Source organism: Myotis nattereri, assembly GCF_964212035.1.
Source record: "Myotis nattereri genome assembly, chromosome: 12".
Lineage (NCBI taxonomy): Eukaryota > Metazoa > Chordata > Mammalia > Chiroptera > Vespertilionidae > Myotis > Myotis nattereri.
Window position 1 is genome coordinate 77,117,794 of NC_138087.1, and position 23,421 is coordinate 77,141,214.

Here is a 23,421-nt window from a genome sequence, read left to right on the forward strand (position 1 = left end):
AGCAGTAACTCCAGCTCCTGGTACAATCTGGAATGTCCCAGGTGCTAAATAAATATTTGTGAAATGAATTTTTTCCCCTTTCGCCTGAGAAAAGATGCTTCCTTCCACCTTAGGGCCTCCTGGGAGACAGAAAAAAGAGACATAAAAGTTTATTATATGAAAGAAAGAGCATGGCTTCTGTACATCTATTTACAGAACGGAGACTTATTTACAGCCAGATGGAGGCCTTGGTGTCGGTGGGGAGCAGATGCCTGGAGGAGAGGGAGGAGGCGTGAGGAGCCTCCCATGGCTCAAACACAGGGCACCTGAGCAGGACGGGGAGAGGCAGAGCTGCAGGGAGGAACAGGGATCCTGGTTCTTCCTGAAGGGAGACCTGGTGAGCAGGTAGCAGGTGGGACGGAGCCCAGAATCCACGCAGGACCCCGGGGGCGCAAGGGAGATCTTGGTGTGGAGTCCGGTACATTCTTGGGCTGGTCACAGTGTCCCTGGGGTGCTCTGGAGAAAGGTCTGTGCCCCTCTGTCCCGGATGCTGCCCGTAGCTGCAGAGGGGAAGGGTCCACGGGGGTCACAGCTCGCTGGAGCGGATGGCAGGCTCCAGTTTGTGGGACAGGGCGGTGAGAACCTTGTCAAACTTCTCATAGCGCCGGGCCTGGCTGCTGCTGGCGCCCTGACTGCCCCAGAGGAGGCGCATCTGGAACTCCGTGCTGAACACCTCCAGGAGCTCGGGCTGGGCCTGAAACCCTGCAGGGCGGGGCACAGGGGTTAGGGGACCACCACGCAGCTAGGGAGGCTGGGGCTCTCGCAGGAGCCACCACATCCCTCAGGGCCCCCTCCAAGGGACACCTCCCCCAGCCCTGCCAGGGATTCAGCAAGGTTTATTGATGGACATGGCCTCACAGTTTAGTACCTAGTCTTTGCCCTACTATTTACAACATATAATTTTAAAATGACTGGAAGATAAAATATTAATGTTAATGGGGGGGGGTGGACTTGAGTGCCTTTTCTTTTCCTTTTTGTGTTTTTCTGCAAGTTCCAAAATTTTTCCTAAGAAACGTATATACATTTTGTAAGTCAGTGCAAAAAACGTGTTTTTGTGAGTTTTTTTTTTTCTTTCTGAAGAAGAAAAAGGAAAGACATGCACTGGAATGCTCACAGCATTTACCTCTGGGTAATTGTGGGTGACTTTTTTAGCTTGTTTTTGCTCGGCTTTCATTTCCAATTTGTCTATAGTAAACTTGTATGACTAAATAATGCCTAAAGCAGTAAAAGATGGATCGTCTGAAGACACTGTCTCTGCTCCTTTCATGAGAGTTCTACCTTTCGACTGGGCTAAGAGCTCCTGGAAGGCAGGGCAGGTCTGTCTCAGCCCCAGGCCCCCAGGCATAGCACTTTGCAAACAACCTTGTAAAGCGGGCCTGCTAGAACACCCACTTCACAGACGAGAAAACTGAAGCTCAGAGAAGCTCAGACACACAGCTCTGATGCTCTTTGACTCACCTGTGTCTACCTGGTGCCTGCCACTAACAATTGCTTGTTGAAATGATGAGAGAGGGAGAAAAGGGATGAGGAAAATGAGTCAGGGAGACAGGGCAGGAAGGAGGAGTGGACAATGGGAATGAACATCTGGAGGGAAGGGGAGAGCGAAGCAAGCGGAGGGAGGCCCAGGCGCGGAGGACTCACCCTGCAGCTTGGCCTGGGCGTTGGTGTGGTACAGGCCTCCGTGGCGCGCCACCGTGCGGGCAGCCTCCAGGTGGGCCAGCACCACCTCCACGCCGTGCTCCGTGCCACCCCAGGGCTCCGGACCCTCGGCCGGGGCCGTGTCACACTCCAGCAGAGTGATGAGCGGCAGGACATGAGGAAATGTGGTGTTGCTCAGCGGCGGGCCTTCTGCAAGGAGGGAGACAGCAGGCTCTTAGAGACCCTGGAGGGCCCCACTGCCCACTGTGGCCCCAGAAACTGAGACACAGAAGGGGAAAGGGCGGGGCCTGCCTGAGGTCCCAGAAAACCCACGGGGCTCCTGACTCCTGGACAGACCTTCCTTTCAGATTCTTTCAACTAAATCTATCGCACCCTCGGCCGGGCCCCAAGGGCCACGCCTGGACGGGGCTGACAGTTGCCAGGTGCAGAGTGCAGGAATAGCTCGCATAGAGCTCAGTCAAGCTCTCATCATCTTCCACACCGAAAGGTCTTGCCGGGCCCAGAGAGGGTTGAAACCTGTGCAAGGTCACACAGCAACATGGGCGGGGGGGCGGGGGGTACCTTTGCCCTCATTGAGGCTCTTGAGAAACGGCTTGAGCTTCTTCTCGTAGAGGATGGCACCCTCCGTGTGTCGCTGTCGCAGAGTCATCCATGTCTGCTCCAGCCGGGCAATCTGGGGAGACCAGACTGTGAGCGACCAGCCGGGAAAGCGGCCAGCAAGGGCCACAGGCCGCCCTGCCGAGTGGATGCCCAGATGTGCGGTTATTATGATCACCATTCATGTATCAGGGACGGTGCTAAGCCCTCATGAAGCCCTCCCACAACCCATTTTACAGATGAGCACACTAAGGCTCAGAGAAGGGAATGACTTGCCCAAGGTCATTCCAAAAATAAGTGGTAGAGCTGGGAGCTGAACCACGGCCTGCAGGACCCCACTGTTCCTATTTACTAGGCATAGGAGAGGAGGTGCAGTGTGGATGAGGTTTGGGCTATGAAATTAAGACAGACCTGGTTCTAATCCCAACTTTTTCAGCCTCTGACTGTGTGACCTTAGGCAAGTACTGCTCTGCCTCAATTTCTCCATCAGTAAAATGGGGACAATACAGACATTTACCTCGAGATTGTTTTGAGGAATCCGTGCTTGTAAAATACTTAGTGTAGCACTAGCACCCAGCGCACAGTAAGTGCTCACTAAATGACTGATACTCCTATATGCACCGCATGCATGTTACAGGTGGGCAGACTTGGTGTCGGAGCAGGTCAGCTCTTAGAGAACCCTCTCTTCCAGGTGCCCTTTCCCCAGGGCTGCTGAGTTCTCCCGGAATCACTACACAGCCATCCCGAGGAAACCAGCCCAGGGCGACAGTCCCCCTGACCCCGCTCTGCCAGGGCCCCTCCGTACCTGGGCCATATCCAGGGCGCCCATGACCGCAGCGAAGCTGAACATGTTGCCCATGGTCCCCCGAAGCTCGGCGGCCAGCTGGATGGTCTTGTGCAGAAGCGCTGCTCGCTCCTCAGCAGAGCCGGTGCAGCCCAGGATGTCCACAGCCAGCATGATGGACATGGTGTGGAACCTGTCGCAGAGGCCAGGTCAGGGGGGCGGGACCAAGGGCGGGACCAGGGGTGGGGGCAGGGTTCCTGCCACTGCCAGGGGTTAGGCACTGAGTGGGTAGAGAGCAAAGCCCAATCTGGGAGGTAGTAGAGTCCACGAGGTCAGGGGGCGTGGCCAGAGTGAGAGAGCTGATGGGCGGAGCAAAGATTCATGGACTATGATTGGTCAGGAGGATGCAAAGGTGAATCCCTAAAGGACTGGGACTTTGAGAAACCAGAATTGCTTGGAGCCAAAGAATGACAAGTTGCACTTGGTCAGTGGGATAGGGGGCGTGGCCACAACCCCTGGGAGCCAGGCTGAGAGACTGTGATTGGCCAGCTGGCCAAAGCAAAAGGACGAGAGTCCCCCAGCATGGGGGCGGGGTGTGTGTGCTGGGGGGTGGGGGGTGTTTCCCTTACCTTTCCAGCAGGTCTAGACGTAGCTGCCGGCCATGGGGGAGGGTGAGCAGCTCCATGCCCCAGCGGACTCCCATTAGGGTCTGCATCTCCTTGGTAACGCCCAGTATCCTAGCAACCTGCAAGGACGCCCAGAGGGCTGATTAATTTCCTGTCTTGGCTGGCCCAAGCCATCTGGGAGTCAGAAAGCTTTATCTAGGAGGGCAGCCTGGCTGGGAGGCCGGATTTGAATTCCAGCTCTACTGCTAACCCTCTGCGGTGGAGCAAATGAGCCTTCTCTTCCTCATCTGCGAGATGAGGGATAAATGGGAAAATGCCCAGAGGTGCCTGACGTGTTAAATACTCAGTTAAGGTTAAGGACCAAGGACTGCCTTATTCCAGAGGCCAACCTGAGTCCCAAGGAGAGAAAAGGTCAGTCCAATGTCACACACAGGGCCTAGAACCCAGGGCTGCTCCCTTCACACCTTAGTGCTCGTCATAGAACACCCCTGCACTCTCTCTTCTTGCTTCCTGAGCTTGGAGACCAGTGCGACCCAGTAACCAGTGCACCCCAAACTTCAGAGGGAGGAAGTGAGGTGCAGAGATAGCTGGGGTTCTGAGATGAGCAAAGATTCATTCACAGCAAACACTCTGGGCTCCGACAACTTACGGGCTCAGGTAATGAGTTTTGCTTATTTTGTCCACCAGGGGGTGTGGGGGCGGGGAATCGGGTCATTTACATTCCCTGGACCAGCCCCGGACTTTAGCCAGACTCAAACAGCGAAGTCAGACACCACTGGGTTTCAGGACTGCCCAGTTCCAGTGCCAAGCTGACATCTGGAGGAAGCAGTATCTTGCTTTTTGCTTTTTTTAAGTCTCTATAAATTTATTTTTTAACATTTCTATTGGTTTTGTTTGTTGTTGTTTTTTTAAGAGAGAGAGGAAGGGAGAGGAGAGAGAGAAGCATCCATGTGAGAGTGAACCACCAATCAGCTGCCTCCTTCACGCCCCCCATCGGGACCAAACACAAAACCTGGGCATGGGCTCTGACCGGGAATCAACCCTTCAAACCTGCAACTCCTTGGTGCACAGAATGACACCCAACCAACCGAGCCCCACAGGCCAGGCCAACTTTTTTAAAAGGGGAAAATGGAGGCCCAGAGAGGCAAAGTGATCAGCCCAGAGTCACACAGCAAGTAAAGGACAGCCATGAAGCCAGAATCCAGGCCCACTGGCTATGTTTGGGGAATTTAGGGGCCAGCTCCTCACTACCCTGATCCCAGTCCTAAAGCCAGGGGCCGGGGTGCTGCCCCTGTCCCAGGGTGCACCGAGCACCTACCAGGCAGTCAACCTTGGTGACATGCTGAGCCAACGTGCGGGCGTCCACCTCTGCCAGCAGCTCCTTGACCCTGCGCAGGAGGCCCACCTCCAGGGGCCGGTTATCCTTGGGGATCAGTAGTGACTGGAAGGTGGCTGGGTTGAAGGAAGAGGTGGCTTCTATGATGGGGACTGTGAAGGCCCTGCCCCAGTCCCCGTCGGGGGCCCCATTTTCTGACAGTTCCTTTAGCCTCTCTCCGTAGCTCTTGCCCTGCCGGCTGGAGGCCTCAGCTGCTGCCCACTCACGGCTGCCGCGGACAGGAGGCTGGAGCTGGCAGTAGTGGCCAGAGTCCGGGTCGCTGTAGCTGCTGAGCGATGGTGAGGGGGAGGCCTTGCAGAGGGTGTGGGAGGGACTGGCGTAAGGGCCCTTGTCCAACTCCCCAGGGGGCTTTGGGGCACTTCCGGGACACAGCTGGGGTTCGCTGGAGCGGCGGGTGACCGGGGAGGCGGGCAGCACTGTGGCCGAGGGGGCTGCGGGGGTGGCATGACCACGGGTCACTGCAGGAAGAGAAGAGGAGAGCACTGGTTACCATGGCTCCACCCAGGGCCGTGCCCCCACCCCCTTCCCGAAGGACAGCCTCCATCTACCCTACAGGGGACACCCTGCTTCCAACACAGCCCAGGCCCAGCGGGCGCCAGCAAAAGGCACAGCCCTCAGCGAGGCTTGGCCATCACTGGCCCCCAGGGGTCTGCACACGCCCACCCTAAGCTGCAGCAGCCTTGGGGAAGCATGGGGCTGGGAGGGGGGAGGTGGGGGGGGGGATTTCAGCGACTCAGGGAAGCTAAGCACTTGCTGGAGTTCAGGGAGCCACGTGGAATTATTTCTCGGTGGATTAGTAATGATGGTTTAGTGAGTTCCTGTGTGCCAGGAGCTGGCGATATGTTGGAGATACACTGGTCAACAACAGTAAAACCATCATCAAAATTACAGGTGATCTAATTGAGCCCTTGCTGCCTGCGAGATCCTTCTTGGCACATTGGTCCATAGTATCCTGTGAAGTAAGTACTCAGTATCCTGTGAAGTAAGTACTTTTATGATCCTTGTTCTGCAGGTGAGAGAACTGAGGCTCAGAGAGGTGAGCTGACCTGTCCCAGGTCGCCCAGCCAGCAAGCGGGAGAGCTGGGTAGAACCTGGCTCCTGGGTACTTGCGTCTACCATGTTGCTTAGAAATTGTCCAATTGATCATTTCTGACAAGGGATTTTAACTTTCACACTCAGGCCTGTTGATTTGAAGGGGGATAGTTATGACAAAGTTTCTGGCCCGTGTTTAGGGACTCAAACCACTGCAATGAGCAAGCTGTGGAACTGTTTGTATGTCAACATCAATAGCTCTGCTCTAGCCGGCTTGGCTCAGTGGATAGAGTTTCATCCCAGGTTCGATTCCAGCCAAGGGCACATGCCTGGGTTGCGGGCTCGATCCCCAGTGGGGGGCATGCAGGAGGCAGCCGATTGATGATTCTCTCTCATCATTGATGTTTCTATCTCTCTCTTCCTTCCTCTCTGAAATCAATAAAGAAATGTATTTTTAAAAAATAGCTCTGCTAGCAGGTTCTTAGAGTAAATTTTTACAGGGCCTAGCTCTCAGGAAAGAGGTAGAAAAGCACATAATCACACGCAGTAACAGAACTCATCAAAAGCATGTGCACACACACAATCATTGTCACCAGATCCCCCCACTGGCCCCTCTGCCCGCCGCTGGCCATACCGGTACTGTAGGCGGGGGAGCTGGGGCTCTCAGAGATGGGGGACATAGGCGAGTGCAGGTCTGGGATCTGGTCCATGCTGAGCGCACAGTTGCGGATGGATTCCCGGGGGTGGGGCAGCGCTGTGCTGTGGAGCAGACATCTTCGTGAACAGAGAGTGCAGTTGGGCCCTCAGCCAACCTTAGGACCCCACCTCCGCTTCCAGCCCAGAACTACTGAACTTCAGAGGCAGAGAAGGCTTGGTGATGATCAAGCCCAACCTCCCAATGAGCAGGTACAAAAACAGCCCCGAGGAGGACGGCTTCTGCCGGCCGCAGCCTGCGCACATGCTCTCTTTTCTGGGGACCTTGCCCCCAGCTCGGACAACTGTCGGGGGATGGGGTTAGAGGGAAGCATGAGAAGCCCAGGGGAGTCAGGCCGACCAAGCGGGGCCCTCCTCCCACACTCTGCTAGATGCCTGGGCACACAGGGCCTGTGGCTCTTGGCACCATTACAGTCACTGCTTCCAAACCACAGGCCAAGTGGCTGCTGCCGCAGGGTATCCAACCATCAATTCCTTGGCGGGCAGCGCCCAGCCGGGCCCAGGGAGATGAGACCCGTCCAAGTGCTAGTGGCTCAGAACAGCTGGTCTCTGCAAACAGCCAGGGAAGCCACAGGAATTAGGAGCACTGACTGGATGCGCAGACCTGGGTTTGAATCTGTCACCACTCACTAGCGAGCTGCTGCCCCTTTCTGGGCCTATTTCCTCCTCCATCAAGTGGGGAATGGACAGGAGCCACCACCCAGGGCGACCGGAGTTGAAGATATGAGCAGGGAGAGCACTCGGCACAGGCTAGGTGCCCAGGAGGCCCCGGGGATGATTCGCTGCTGTGGCTGCTCCTGGGACCAGGCCTGGTCTCACCCAGCCCCAGGGGCAATGGTGTCTCATCCAGATTCCATTCCCTGTGTGGTGGTTTGCACAGCAAAGCCCTCCACTCTGATGCCTGCCTTGGCCTAGCTAGGTGGAGCGGGAGGGCAGGTGGGGAGGGAGAGGTAGGGGGGAGGGGGGGAGGGGGGAAAGGGGCAGGTGGGAGGGAGGGGCAGGAACCAGGCCTGCCCCCCAGGGGGCTGAGTGAGCCGTGTGCCACACTAAGGCTCCAGGGCAGTCATTCCCCAGGTCAGTGTGCCCGCCCTCCCCTTTCTCACCAGCGCGCTCATGACTGACACGCCCACTTGACAAACGGGGAGACTGAGGCAGAATTAGGGTCCTTGCTTACCTGGTGGGGCAGCCATCGCTGCGGGTGACCTTGTCGGCGGTGAGCCCATCGGTCATGGTGACGCTGCGCCGCTTCATGTGGCTGCCCTTGGGGCCCGCGGGGCTGGCGGGCCCGGCAGCCTTGCCCCCGCCCTGGCCCAGCCCATAGCAGGCCTCCAGGTAGCGCAGCGGGAAGGTGCGGTTGACGGGGCAGTAGATGATGGCACCGCTCTGCTCCGACACAGCCTTGCGGCTGCCCACGTGGTACCGCACGAGGGCGGGCACGTGGTCGAAGCTCTCCTGCTCGAACAGGTACTGGATGTGGGTGTAGCTCTCGCCCGCCTTCACCACCACCTTGTTGATCTTGAAGTGCAAGGCCTGGTTGCGCCAGCGGCAGGTGAGCACATAGTCGCCCAGGCTGGTGAGCGAGTCCCGGATGAGAAAGTCACCGTTGCGCTGCACCAGGGTCTCGGACACCTGCAGGGTGGATGGTCAGGAGGGTCAGGGGCAGGGGGCAGGGGGCAGGGGGGCAGGGGGGCAGGGTTCAGGGGCAGGGGGGCAGGGGGCAAGGGGGCAGGGGAGCACGGGCAGGGGGTAGGGGGCGGGGGGGCAGGGGCAGGTGGGGCAGAGCAGGGGGAGAGGGTCAGACCTGGGGTCTTGGGGACATAGTGGACAGAGATATTTGACTCTTGGGAGGGGACTCAATGACGTGGATGCAGAGGGGGCCACAGAGGCACAGGGGCCCAGAGGCACAGGGGCACAGGGGCACAGGGCCACAGGGCCACAGGGGCACAGAGGCACAGGGGCACAGAGGCACAGGGCCACAGGGCCACAGGGGCACAGAGGCACAGGGGCACAGGGGCACAGGGGCACAGAGGCACAGGGACACAGGGGCACAGAGGCAGGCCAAAAGACCCTGGATGAAGTCACAGGAACAGGGGGTCTGGGGAACTCAGGTCTCACACCTACACCTCCTCAGGGCTCACGCTGGGCAGACTGAACTCCCAATCCTCGCTCCTCCACACAGTCCAGGCCCTGGCATATCTGGGTACCCTCCCACTGCTTTCTCTGCCTGGACCATCCTGCCCACCCTGCCCACCCGGCGAACTCCTATCCATCTCACAATGGCCCCTCCTCGAGGCTCCCCCACATTCCCCGCTAGGCACTTCATTCTTGCACTTCTCCCTCTGGGCTCTGACTGCCTCCTGTCAGCGCCTGCCCTGGACCACCAGCCCCCCTGCTTCCTCTGCCTCCTTGGAGCCCAGCACAAGGCCTGGCAGAGTTGATTCTTGACAAAGATTTACAGTGCGATTGAGAGAGGAAACAGGGGACCATCTGCCCCAGTCTGAGCCTCAGCTCAGAACAGCGGTCGCCAATGTTTCGGAACTCACGGACCACCAGTGGTCCGCAGACCACCAGTTGGCGACCGCTGCTCCAAACGTTTCCTTAAACCAACGGTCGCCAGCCTTTCGGAACCCACGGACTACCCATGGTCCGCGGACTACCGGTTGGCGACTGCTGGCCTAGAAGCTCAACTTTGCCAAAACTGAGTAGCCTAAGGACTGGTACTCGCTAACCAAACACACAGGAGGCTGATGTACAAACCCTATAACATTAAAAAAAAACAACAACAGCCAAAACCGGTTTGGCTCAGTGGATAGAGCTTGCGGACTGAAAGGTCCCGGGTTCGATTCCGGTCAAGGGCATGTACCTGGGTTGCGGACACCTCCCCAGTGGGAGATGTGCAGGAGGCAGCTGATCGATGTTTCTCTCTCATCGATGTTTCTAACTCTCTCCCTTCCTCTCTGTAAAAAATCAATAAAATATATTTTTAAAAAAAAACAAAAAAAAAACAACAACAAAGAACAATGTTCATTGAGCTCGCTGTATGTCAGACATCATGCTAAGCACTTTACCTGAATTATGTGATCTAATTCTCACAACAGCCCTGTGAGGTAGGTACTCTTATTATCCTCCATTTTATAGATGAAGAAACTCAGGCTCAGAGAGGTCAAGTGACGTGTTCAAGGTTGCACAGTCAGTAAATGGCATAGTTAGACCCCATCCCAGTAGTCCCCTGTGATTGAACCCACCACACGCTAAGTCAGAGCCTCTCTGGGCTAGGGCTGGCTGAGCAATGGGGGAAGGGTCTAGAGATGAGGCCCCAGCTCCGAGCCCACTCACCTCTCGGGGGATGCGGCCATGGTACCAGGCGTGGCTGCGGAGATCTGTACTGCTGAGTTTGAGTTCTTCCTCCAACTCCTTGTGAAGTTTCTCAGGCGATGAGTCCAGGATATACTTCTCCTTGGAAAACTGGGCGGAGACAGCAAGAATTGGCAACCAATCCAAAGCCCTGTGTCTTCTCCCCCTCCCAATCCTACACCAGGTGAACCCTTTCATCCTGGGACCCTGGGAGCTCTTAGGCACAGGTGCCAGCAAGGTCCTCACCCAGGAGTCCCTGTCCTGGCAGAAGTAAAGAAATCACAGTTAATTCCACCAAACCGTGCCTACTGTGTTGCATGCCCTCTGCTATGTGCCGTGGGTAAGTAAGTGAGGCAATAAGCAACCCAGGCTATGTCCTCAGGAAGCCCCTAGTCTAAGCTAAGAGGAGAGAAAAAGCCACGGGAGCACTTGAGTAGACTGCGGTCAGCACCACAGTACTGGACAGCGGCAAAGAGCGCGCAGGTTTTCAGAAGGAAGATGAAGTCTGGGCGAGGTGGGGAGGTCTAGGAAGCCTTCATGGGCGAGATGGCAATAACAGAACGCTTGTTATGCACCAAGGACAACCAACTGATCCTGAAGTGCGGGGAGGGAGGAGTGCTACGGGTAGATCTGGGAGGTAAGGCAGCAGGTGCCCTGGCAAAGGCATGGACCGAAACAGGGCTGGATGGACAAAGAAACATTCTGGGATGGTGAATTATACAGTAGAATGGCAAAAGAGGCAGCTGTAAATAGGGGAGCCGAGCCCCCCCCAAACACACACACACAAATCTGTGTTGTCCTTTAGGATCCCCAAGGCCCTTTCCTCCTTTCCATCTCAAGCAATTCTTGCCCGATGGGGAAACGGCACCCCAGCAGGGAAGCCCAAGGTCACTCACTGGAGATAATGCCCAGGACTCTCCCCTTCCACCTGCCCGAAGGGGGAGAGTCCTGGTTTCCTGGTGACTGTGACTGGGGTTGGAGACCTAAGGGAAATGGGAGGGGAGCCTTTCTGTCAGGTGCACCCCCACCACAGAGCCCAGCCCAATCCTCGCTGTGCCATGTGAGTTCTCTGGGCCTCGTTTGATGGGTATGATGATAAAATCTGCCTCACCAAGTTGCAAGGGTGAAAGGAGACAATACTCCAGAGCAGCGGTCGCCAACCTTTCGGACCTCACTGACCACCAGTGGTACGCGGACCACCGGTTGGTGACCGCTGCTCCAGAGTACTGTGGCTAGACCACAGACATCCTTCTCACAGTGAGGACATGTGACATTGCTTCCTCCTCCTTCCCCCAACTCCAGGCTCCGACAATGACTGCTCCAGGACTGACAGATCTAGCCCAGAGCTAGCCAGATGCAGGTCTGGTGAGGGTGGCACTAAAGGGCCTGGCTTTGGCCCAGGGGGCAGTCTCCCCCAGGAGCACCTACTCCTTATACCACACCACACCCTGAGGAGGGAAGCGGACACAGGCCTTTTGGGGTCCTTCTCCTTGACAAAGAGCATCCAACTGAGAACTAGCCCCAGTACCACATCTGGAGCAAGAGGAACATGGGGCAAAGGGGAGGGGGCTGTGTGCGAAAGACCCTGGCCCCAAGACTCTGCCTGCCACTGTGTGACCTTGAGTCAATTACTTTCCCTCTCTGGGCCTGGGTAGTCTCATCCGTCAATGGGGGTGGAAGACTGGGCTCCACTTTCCCAGCCATAATCAATAGTCTGGGAGAACCTGGGGGGACCTCCCGCACACCCGAAGGTGGGGAGCCCTAAGGCCCCTGTGCCCTCCACCTCACCCTCCACCCGGGGGTCCCCAGCTCCCGGGAGGGGGAGGGCTGGGGCGCGAATGCAGCATCCCCGATGCTCAGCGCCCTGCTATTGGCTGGAGATGATCTCACCGCCTCCCGGCCTGCGCGTGCCTGATTGGCCGGCGCCGGGATGCTGCGCTCAGCCGCGGCCGTCGTTCAGGCGGGCTCGGAGCGTGTGTGAGCCCGGGGAGCGCAGAGGTGATGCGCCGGCGTCCCCCAGGGACCCGGGAGGCAAAAGCGCGGAGACCCCGGTTCAGAGCCTCTTCCCACCAGCCGGCGCCCACCAGGCCCTTCTAGTTCCCCTAGTCTCTCAACCCCGAGCAAAGCCATCCCAGAGGATGCTCCGCAGAGAGGCGGGGTTCGGGTCCTCCCCTCCACCCCCTTCCGTTTAACCCTTTCAGCGCCACCAGGTCCTCCCGCACTGCCGGCCAGCTGAGCCGAGAGCCCCGCGCCCGGAGCGCGCCCAGCCCACGCAGAGTGCAGGGGGCGGCGGGCGCCCAGGCCCCAGCTCCCGACACCGCAGCACCCTCTCCGCCTCCCGCCCCTCACAGCGCTCCTGACCCCAGCCCAGCGCCCGGTACAATGGGGAGCCAGGCTGTCGGGTCAGCCTCCGGGACCCGAGTGCGCGCGGAGGACCAGCAGGACACCGGGACCCCAACTCCTGACACCCCGTGCCCCCGCCAGCTCCCTCCTGCGGAGAAGGCAGGGCCGGAACAGCAGCCCCCACAGTCCCGAGTCCCGGGGGTGGCAGCTGGACGCTCACCCCTAGGAGCTCCCAGAGGTGACGCGGGGATGACCCCGCTCCCTCCTACAGCCCTCGACCCTGCCCGGCCGGACCGGCGCGGCATCGCGGGGCTGCGGCTCCCGGGCGGGACGGCGAGGCTGGCGTCCCTGCCCCGAGCGCCTGGCGGGGCCAAGCCGCCCCTCACCTGCACCTGCACGAAGGAGCCTCGGTAGAAGCAGCAAGCGGCGGCCGACAGGGCGCTCCACAGGCTGCAGCGCTCGGTCATGGTGGGGCCGGGCAGCCGGGACCCGGACGGTGCAGGGGGCGGCGGCCGGCGGGGCAGGGGCGCGGGACTGACCGGGCTGGGCACCGGCTGAGCGTGCTTCTCAGCGGCGCGATTACCTCATCGCCTAGTCGGGGGAGGAGCAGGGAGGCGGGGCGGGGAGACCCCACCCTCCAGCCGGCCCGGGAGGGGAGGGGGCCATTGTTCCTCCCTCCGCCCGCCCCTCGCCCCCCCTCTCGCCCCCACGCGCTCCAGCCCCGAGCGCCCGGGCTGCCTGGAGAGGGGGATGCGCCGCAGAGGACCTGACAAGGGGCCATCACGAGGGATAGTGGGATGGGGTGGGAGCCCCTGGGCCGGCGAGGGCGCTCCTGCCTCCCGCACTCGCTGCACCCCTCACCGACCCTGAGCAGGCAGAGACTTTGAATTAAATCCTATCCAAAGCTGGAAAAATTCCTGTATGTGGTTAACGAAATCCTTTGTGGCCTCAGAAGAAAACCTCCCAGAGCCCAGGAGTTCTCATCTCTGATTTGGAATCAAGGACTCTGCTGAAAATCACAGGATGGTCGGCTGACAGCAGCCGCTGGGGTGCAGAGAGCCAGTAGCTCAATGGTTAGGGCACCCACCTGGGTTCAACTAGCTGTAGTCCCGCCCCCAGCCCACCAGGCCCTTCCCTTGGAGCCCAGATGTAGTCATCTGCAAAACATACCTGTGCTGACCTCACAGAACTCTTGTGAGCACCGGCCAGGCCTAAAGTAAGTACTCAATAAATGCACGCGGTTATTTCCCATCCCCGAGTCAGAATCCGGACTTTCTGTCCTAGAATGACAGGGTCTTCGGTGCAAAGGGAGTCATTACTGGGTTCACACCCTTGGGACAGGCAGGGCGACCTCAGCCACCTCTCTGGGCCTCCCTTGTATGTGAGTGTTTTCTGTGAACACATCGGCCGCTCTGAGTGTGGAACTTGGGGTTGTGCGGCCTTGGAACGCTAGAATCCTTGCCTTCGATGAAGTACCCACTCCCTGGTCTGAGAATCCGGGGGTCCTGGAAGCTGAGAACCTCGGGGCAGAAACGGGCTTTTGGAAACTATTGATTCCACCCTCGTCTGAGGCTAAAGCTAACATCCCTCTGACTTCATCCTTAAGGAGACAGTTTAATCCAGCGGTTCTCAACCTGTGGGTCGCGACCCCTTTGGCGGTCGAACGACCCTTTCACAGGGGTCGCCTAAGACCACCCTGCATCTCAGATATTTACATGACAATTCATAACAGTAGCAACATGACAGTTATGAAGTAGCAACAAAAATTATTTTATGGTTGGGTCACAATATGAGGAACTGTATTTAAAGGGCCAGAAGGTTGAGAACCACTGGATCAGTTTCAGCGCACAGCTATAATTTCTTTTGTAATAATTTTAATTAATTTTTTAGCACCATAAACTATAAGAAAAATACAAAACTTATCATCCTCACGGGGATCTCGCCACCGTCAGCGATGGGGATCTCACTGTCTTTCCAGAAGCTGGGCTTGCGGGGTGCTGAACTACGCCCCCGTGTGCTGCCAACTGGCTTTGTGCTGCTTCTCCCGGGGCTTCTGTTCCCTGAGGGGTAACGCTCTGGGTGAGGAGCCGGGGTGCAGTCCCTTGCTGCAGCCTTGAGCTGCCCTTCCCGGGCTCGCCCAGCTTCTCTCTGACCTTGCCCACACTCTTGCCTCTGCCTGGACCTCTCTGCCACCCATCTCTGCTGACCATTCTCTCCTTTCCAGCCTTTCTTTCGGGGAGAGGATGTTAGTGAATGTTCCTGATCAACTGCAATGGCTTGGATTCAATGTCGCCTCCTCCAGAGAGCCTTCCTTGATCCCCCCTCCCAGCTCCTGAGCTGAAAGTCATCCCCTACTTCTGGAGCTCCAGTGCTTCTTACATGAGCCTTCTGGTGAGGGTGGGGGACAGCAATCCGAGCACGTTCCGTACTGCCTCATCACTCATCACTTACACAGAACTGTACAGGCAGCGTCTCAGGTGATGGGTGTCCCTGGGGCCAGGAGCCAGGCCAGCCTGCTCTGTTTCAGGCCCGGCTCCTTCATTGAGCCCATAGTAACTCTGGGTTGGAGGTGCCACTGTTATCCCATTTCACAGAGGCGGACACCGAGGCTCAGAGAAGTCGCATGCACACACCCCGTCATGTGGCAAATAAGTGGCAGATCCGGGACTAAAATTAGAAGCTGCCAGATCACAAAACACAAGCCTGAACCATTGTGTGGTTCTGCCTGGTCCCAACACGGACCAGGAGCCCTTTGAGCACAGGGCCTGGTGCTCCTCGCCCTCTGCTGTGGTTCTGTCTCAGCAGGAGCCCTGGACGAGGGTGGGTGCTCCTGAGGTGGAAGGTCAAGGGCTTTGTCCATGGTCTTGGCATTAGGTAAACTTGGATGGCAATCCTAGCCCCATCCATTGCCCCCCCCCCTTTCCCGCCCAGTAGCTATGTGGCTATGAGCAAGTCACTGCACTTCTCTGGGTCTCAAGTTTCCCATCTGTAAGTGGCCACAGGAAGGCCTCACTGCCCAGTGATGAGGAAGAAGTAAGACCTCATTCATGCCAAGAGCTCAAAACTGTCTCCTTCCAGTGCCAGCAGCCAGCACAGGGCTCTGCGCACAGTAGGCACTCAAAATGTTATGTCGGATTATTGTTGTTACCATCATTTCAAAACTGCATTTTCAACATTCCCAGCTCCCAGAACATATTCAGCTTGTGATCAACGTGTCTGTAATGATGAAGAGTCATTCTTCCCTGCTCCCACCTCCCAGCACCAGCACATGCGCAGAAACTGGGCGGGACTGGAGTATGGCCTTTGCATAGAGGCACCCTTGGGGTGCTGTCCAGACGGCAGTGGGTGAGGTCTGCTGGTCACAAGCATTGGGATGTCCTGAGTGGGGGGGCAGGACAGAATGATGGCACCCATGGGAAGAAGATGCTGGGAAGGAAACCAGACCCAGATGTTGCCCCAACCCCTAGGCCCCTTCCTCCTGGGGACAGACAGTGAGATCTGGCTCCTAAAAAGGCTCAGGAAATGATTTTGCCCTTCGTGGACCAGCTCTGAGCCCTCCCTCCAGTGTCCCCTGCCCAGCCCCTCCTACCTTCACGTAGTCCCCGCCAGCCTCCGGCTCTCCAGCAGCCCTGGAGGGAAAGAAGAGAGGTGAGTGTCCCCAGCCCTTCCTGGCTCCCCGGCTGCCTGCCTGGTGCCAGCACCGGCCAGAGGACTCATCCTGAAGGCCGAGGGGCACTGCAGCCGAGAGCGCTTCCTGGAATCTGCTGGCCTGGCTGCTCCTCGCTCTCTAGCTGTGGGGCCCTGGGCAAACCCCTGCACCTCTCTGAGCCTGGCTTCCTGTGAATGGGGCCGCTGCCTCATCGGGTTGTCGTGTGGACTTAAGAAGCTGATGAATGTTTGGTGCTTAACACAGGCCTGTTCCTGGTCACTGTCTTCACCCCGCTGTAGGCTCTGCCTACCCCTCACCCCCACCCCCCTGCTCTCCCTCCACCCTGCCCTGGCTGGAGCAGTTGGAGGCCCCAGGCTGGGCCTCAGCCTCTTCTCCTCCTGCCCTGCACTGGTCCCCAGTGCGGAGTGACCCCCGCCCCCCACCCCCAGTGGCTGCCTAGGACTCTGGTGCCACTGCTGGAACAGTCACTGAGGAATTGATCCGGGTGGCCAGGATGGGGCCAGGATGGGGCCAGGATGGGGCCTGAAGGGGCCAGAGACCAGGGTGTCTGTTTTTCCTGGTGCTAAACAAACATCTCCTTCCTCATGAGGGCCACGGTGAGTCGCTCCCCCCAGGCCCTGGCCTGCAATGACATCCCTCCTCTGATACAGCCCGGACCTGTCCCTGCGACACGGGACTCATAAACCCAGCTGCCTGTGGCATCTCCTCCTGGATGTCTGCTGTCATCCTGACCTTGCCACATCCGAACCAGGCCCGCTGGGTCCCCCTGCGCCACGCCCTGCGCCCACACCCACTTCCCAGATCAGTTAGTGTCAGCTTCATTCTTCTCGTTGCTTTGTTTGGCCAAGAACCTCCGGTCATCTGTGCCTCCTCTCTCACTCACACTCCACACCCAGCCACCAGGAAATCCTGCGGTCTCCTTCCAGAATAGATCCTGACCATGTCTCTCCATGTGTTAGCCCTGCCCCACCTGAGCCTTCTCACTGGCTGGCTCTCACACCCCTCGGTCAGCTTCCCCTCCACCACCAGCCGGCACTAGGCTGAAAACCTAAGCAGATCAGGAACACACACCACCCCGACCCTCCCATCTCTCAGAACAAAATCTGAACCCTCCTCCATGGCCTGCAGATGGCTGGCCACGTCATTTATCATCCAGAATGCTTCTCCCCCTGTGAGAGTAGAGTGCCATTATCATGCTCGAAAAATAGGCATAAACTGGGTTTATGCTCCCCAATCTCTAGGGCCCTGTGTGGCCTGGAGGTGCCCAACCACCCATCTTGCCAACCCCGGCCCACATGCCTTCTCACTCATTCTGACCCTCCTCCCACCCCAGCACATTGGCCTCCCCGCCAAGCTCATTCTTGCCACAGGGCCTTTGCACTTGCTGTCCCTTCTGCCCTGCTTTATGTTTCCCCACATCAACTCCTGCCTGAAATGACCACTTGACAGTTACTTGTTGACTGTTAATTACCTGACACCTCCACTTTGTCTTATTCATTGTTGAGACTCCAGCCCTCAGCCTAGTGCCCTGCATTCAGTAGGAGCTCAAGGAATCTTTATTGCTTAAAGGAATGCATGAATACTAACTCTCAAGCAATGTAACCACTATCATGATTATGAATTCTGCCAGGCAGGGCCCTGCTTCTCTAGCTGACACAGGCCTCGGCGTCTATTCCCAACTGCAGAATAGGGAGGAAGCTTGAACATTGGGGAACTGCTCCCTCACATACAGAAGTGCAATATTTAAATTTAAATGTAGTAATTTTAATAAAATAGATTTAAAACATAACAAAACCAAAAAATCTGAGCTTACAAAAATAATAGTGGTTAAGGTATGTGTTCCCAGGGCAGCATTCCTGAGGCCAGGGGGCTTCTCGCTGTGCAGCAGCCTGACAGCCCTCCTCTTTGCAGCATTCTATAGCAGTGGTTCTCAACCTTCCTAATGCCGCGACCCTTTAATACAGTTCCTCGTGTTATGGTGACCCCCAACCATAAAATTATTTTCGTTGCTACTTCATAACTGTAATGTTGCTACTGTTATGAATCATAATGTAAATATCTGATATGCAGGATGGTCTTAGGCGACCCCTGTGAAAGGGTCGTTCGACCCCCAAAGGGGTCGCGACCCACAGGTTGAGAACCGCTGTTCTATAGTCTCTGCTGCTCACCTTCCCTCCTGTAAGGTCCTTCCTTTAACTATAGTCCCTCAGGCTGCAGCCCGGCCACAGCAGGCTTCTCGGGTCCTCTCTGTCCAATGACGGGGGACCCCTGCCCTGCTTACATCCACTGCTCTTCCCGGGTGAGGCATCCCATTCCAGTGTTTCCGGCCATTCAAGCCCGGAAATCCTTCGACTGGTGGGAACAGATTGGCCAGGACACTGGGATCACCCCAGCACTTCCTCCAGCTTCCTGTCTGCTTCCCCTCAGGCTGTGGGCGGGAGAGGAGCCTTGGGGAGGGAAGGCTGCAGGAGGGGTCAGGTGGGATGGGGTGCCCAGGGCAATGGGGGTGCTCAGGGCAGAGGCCCGGGAAGCTAAGGGCCTGGGCAGCAGTCAGCCCCCATTGCCTGCCCCCTGCCCGCCCCTCCCCCCACAACTCTACAGCACTCCAGGATTTCCAAGACAGAAGGTGGCTATGTCTGCTTACACCCACTGCCGCCACTTGTTCAGAGTGTGGCCACCACCTCCTCACAGGCCTCCGTCTGTGCCTGTGGCTCGTTCTCACCCCAAGCAGCCCAAGCAGTCCCGTTAAAATAACAGTCAGATCATGGCTTTTCTCTGCTCCAACCCACAGGAGTGGCCCCCGGTTTCACTGAGAGTAAGAGCCAAAGTTCTCATGACAGCGTTCACAGCCTCCCCGCCTCCCCCCACAAGTCTGACCACCCTGCTCAGGCCATGCTGGGCTTCTGGCTGGAGTTCACCCCCACCTCAGGCCTTTGCACCTTCTGTTCCCTCTGCTGGAATACTTTCTCCCCCGATTTCCACTGAGCTCCCCCTCCCACCTGCAGGTCTTTACGAAAACGCCCCCTTCTCAGTGAGGCCTTCCCTGGCCACCCACCTAAAACTGTGTCCTTCTCCAGGCTCCCACCTCCCTGCCCTGCCCAGTTCTCCCCAGAGCACATCTGACTGACCGTGGGCCTGACTCAAGCGCTGACTGTCTCTTCTCACTATGCCCTCAGCTCCCCAAGGGCAGGGGTTGACACCTGCCCACAGCAGCGCCAGGCACCCCGTAAAGATGTTCATGAATGAATGAAGGTCACAGCAGCCCCTGCAACCTAAGGGTAAAGTCTAGTCCTCACGGTGGCTCCGTGCCCTGGGAGGGCCCTCTGCCAGCCCCCATCCTCTCTCCTCTAAGGCTTCCTTGCTCTCTGGCCACCGCACACATCCTCCCAAGAGTCATCTCCCTCCAGCCTCAGGGCCTTCGTCCACGCTGTTTCCTCTGCCTGGAGCCTCCTCTTTGCCTCAGGGCCAGGGAAATTCCTACTTAGACTTCAGGTCTCAGTTTGCTTGGAGATTTCTAGAACGTTCTCCCTCTTGTTGTAACGAGCAAACCAGGAATCAAAACTTTCATTTCTAAACACTCGGCTCCATTCATTAATTAACTTATTCCGTATTTTATGGATTTAAAAGGCACATCCCCTCTAATATTAGTGGTAAAATCAATTAATAAATAATAGTGACAATTGAGCTAAATCAGTCCCATTAATCAGCTGCATTTATTATTTAAATAACCAGCCCCTTTAATTGCCCATATTAACTGATTTGTTCTGATAACTGATACCACTTGGTGCATATATTAACTTAGTTAATTGGATTAATGAACAGTAATTAAAGCCAATTACCTTTTATTCCCCTGATGCAGGTTTAAGTCTGAGTGTCACATGACCTTCAGGACCTCCATCCTGGCCCAGAGGAAAGGGCACGGCTCCGGCTCCCCCGGGCTCCCCGAGGAGAGGCAGTGGAGGGGCCGCCATCCTGCCCCCCCCCCCCCCACAGGCAGCTTTGCCCTCTGTCTGTCCCCTCGTTTGTCCCCTTGGGCCTGGAGGCCTGCTCAGAGGGCCCTGAGTGGAGACTTCCGCAGCCGCTGCCTCCTGTTTCTTGGCTTTCCCTTTGCCTTCCCCTCTCTGAGGGTCAACGTCCTCATCTGTGAAAGTGACTCATTAGAACTGTCTTCCCTGAGGGGCCACAGGGATCCTGTGAGAGGGAAGGGTGCGAGGTTCCCCAGCCCCGGTGGCTCCTCTCTCTGCCCAGGCCCCCTCCCCGAGATCTCCCATCCTGCCCTGGGGCAGCAAGATTCTTTCCTGCCTTCACCTTGACCTTCACTCCGCCCTGGCCCAGAAGCAACCCTGCTCTGTGCTCCTCATGCTTTAAGGGCCCCGGGCTGAGAGCAATCTGGGGCAGAACCCCCCGGCTCTCCAGGGACACCCTGCTGTGGGCCTTTGGGGTCTCCTGCCAGGAAGGCCCTTGGCTTTAGCGCCCGCCCTGCCCCTCCACCTCTAAGATGGGCCACCCTGTCCTGGAGGCAAGCCTGCTTCTTCTCCGCCATTCTGCGCCCTCAGACTCCTTGGCAGGGGTGAGCTCCCGGCAGGAGCTCAGAGAGGGCGGCGGCCGTGTAAGAAGAGGGCAGAGCCAGGGACTGAGTTCCGAGGCTGCCGAGTTTCAGAATGTACAGGAGAAGAGCAGACGGGAAGGCAGCGCTGGATGCTGACCGAAGGCCGGGGACCGGAAGCCCCATGTTCTAGGGGAGGAAAGGAAGCTGGGGACCTGGCCCAGGACACACGGCTGCGCAGACTGGGTCGGGGTGGGCTCTGCGCTGTCCCTTGCATGAGGTGGTCCCCCCAGGAAACAGAGGCTGCTCCTGGTGGGGGGAGGGGGAGCTGGGGAGGGGATGGCGAAGACAGAGATTTCATCCAAACCGGAGCCCAGAACCGATGTCAGAAAGAGGAAAGGGCATGTGGGTGCAGAGGGAAGACCCGCTGGGGGTCTGGGGGGGCCCTCGGCTGGGAGCGGGGAGCTGTGTGACCCTGGCAAAGCCCCTCATCGGGCCTCATTTCCTCTTCTGTACCCTGGGCGTGGCGGTATGAGCGGCTCCCACGTTCTGGTACTTCCTTGGGTCAAGCCCAGGGTAAATGTCCCACCTGCCACATCTCATCCAATCCCCACAACAACCCTGAGAAGCAGCTGCTGTTAATTTCCCCAGTTTATAGATGGGGAAACTGAGGCTCAGAGAGGGGAGTTGAGTTCAAGGATGTAGAGTCAGGGGGACTCTGAGCTGCTGATACATCCCACCCCTGTCCTCCAGCCCTCACCCCCCGACATAGGTGGCGCACGCTGCAAGCAGGCCCCCTGAGGGTTTAGGGGGATTGTCTCAGCTGGGGGCGGGGGCAGTCCATCGTTCCTGACCCAGCACAGTTCCCACAGCCCGAGGCGTCTGGGGGTCTCGAGGACTGTGAGAAAGTCTCCACAGGAAATGAGAGCCAGGAGCAGCTGGGCCCCTTCGGAAGACAAGGACCAGCCGCCCTGAGCCTGAGGAGGCTGAGCGGGCTGGGCCCCCGCCGCCCCCTCCCCCAGTGGGTAATCACTACCAGATGCCAGCGGCTGACGTCACTCTGCAGGGCCGAGAGGGTCGTGGGACTCTGGGGAGCACTGGGAATTCTTGGACCAGAATCAACATTCCAGGAGGAAAGGGGGGAGCTGGCTTGTTCTCAGTGCCTGGCATCAGGGCTGGGGTCCAGGCAACACAGGGTGCCCGGGTCCCCTATGGAGTACCACCTTCCTCAAGTCTCAGGTTCCTTCTGAGCAGCCCTAGAACGGGGTGGAGGGGTCGGGTCTCTGGGTCGGAGAAAAGGGCATTTGGGTGGGACCTTTACCATGAGTAGAAGTGCATTCAGACCCCACTGAAAGGAGAGGTCCTTGTCACCCCAAGTCACAGTGGGGCCCTCCTGCCTCAAGGCCAGCAATGGCCGCACAGTCACAGCCAGGCCTCATGGTCCCTGAACCCATGTCCGCTCCAGCCTGCCCCCTCCCACTCCTCTCCCCCAGCCCCCCACCCCCCCCGCCTTGTTCTTAAATATGCCAAGGACGCCCCACCTGGGGACCTTTGGCCTGGTACGCGCTCCCCCAGATAGCAAGAGGGACTGCTACCTCATCTCCTTTGTTTAAGGTCCTTTCCTCAGGGAGTGTTTCCCAGCTGGCCTCCCTAAATTGCCACCACTAGCCACTCCCCCCACGACCAATTCCCTTACTCGACTTAAACCCCTCTTCCTGACGCTTTTCTCCGCTGACGGTATAACTCGCTTTCTCGTTAATCGTCTGTCTCCCCCACCCTGGAATGGGGGCTCCGGGAGCCCAGGGTTTTGCCTGCTGTGCCCACTGCTGTCTCCCCAGGACCTAGAATAGTGTCTAGGGCAGAGTTACATCTCAGCAAATGTTAAAATTACTAAAACTCCAACTCAGCTAACTGTGTGATCTCATGCAAGTCGTTACCTTTACAAAGCCTCAATGCCTTCGTCTGTAAACTGGGCTCCTAACATCTCTCTCCAGGGGGTTATGGGAAGTCACTTGAAATAATGGTAGAAACAGGGTTTGAGCCTTTTACTTGGCCTCGTGGTTCAGGGCTTGGGCTTGGGGTCAAATCTAGGCTCTGACAGTTCATCTCTGCAGTCCCAGGAACACCCCCTCCCCTCTCTGAACCTCAGGCTCCTCACTGATAAATGTGGCAAATAGGAGCCCCCCCATCCCTCCACCCCCTCCCCCCCACACACCTAGGGCCCCTGTGGGAGACCGTGCCCATTGGGAGCTCCGGGCAGGGCCTGGCCAGTGATGAGCCAGATCTCCATCACTCTGCTGGTGCCCTGGCCTGATGATTCCTGTGTGGGTGTGGGCTGTTGGGAGCCTCCCTCGGCTTCCTCCTCCGGAACATGGACTGAGAGGGAAGGGTGTCAGGGGTCTCTGGTCGGGCTACTTCCCTGCAGAGGGTGCTGGGGTCGGGGCAGGCCAGGCTGACACTCTCCTAAAGGCGCTTCATACCCGGTGTTGTTGGCCCCTCCCTCCTCCCTTCTCCCTCCTCATCCCATGATCTCAACAGGGAACTGGGCACCAGGAAACCCCTGCAGCCTCACCTCTTCCCCTTCCTTCCTTCTGCTCCAGGTGCACCCTGCCTCCCCAGGGGAGGGGGAGGGACAACCGGTTTAGGCTGCTCTCTGGGCAG

At 57.8% G+C, this 23,421-nt stretch overlaps 1 protein-coding gene across 5 annotated transcripts in view; it reads right to left on the bottom strand.

Annotated features, from left to right (window-relative positions):
* Positions 1-105: 105 nt before the first annotated feature.
* The window catches only part of SH2D3C (SH2 domain containing 3C), a 28,774-nt gene continuing 5,458 nt past the window's right edge, over positions 106-23,421 (bottom strand). For 2 of the 5 annotated variants that reach the window (XM_081103095.1, XM_081103091.1), the window contains 10 exons: positions 16,134-16,173; positions 10,184-10,312; positions 8,022-8,476; positions 6,768-6,892; positions 5,024-5,559; positions 3,709-3,824; positions 3,101-3,272; positions 2,260-2,371; positions 1,681-1,887; positions 106-741 (listed from right to left, as the gene is read on the bottom strand). In XM_081103095.1, coding sequence (XP_080959221.1) covers positions 566-741; positions 1,681-1,887; positions 2,260-2,371; positions 3,101-3,272; positions 3,709-3,824; positions 5,024-5,559; positions 6,768-6,892; positions 8,022-8,476; positions 10,184-10,312; positions 16,134-16,173 — 2,068 coding nt within the window. In that variant the 3' untranslated portion in view covers positions 106-565. Of the gene's footprint in view, positions 742-1,680; positions 1,888-2,259; positions 2,372-3,100; positions 3,273-3,708; positions 3,825-5,023; positions 5,560-6,767; positions 6,893-8,021; positions 8,477-10,183; positions 10,313-12,930; positions 13,128-16,133; positions 16,174-20,053; positions 20,327-23,421 lie in introns of those variants that run through there. The other 3 variants (XM_081103094.1, XM_081103092.1, XM_081103093.1) reach the window with 3 other exon arrangements.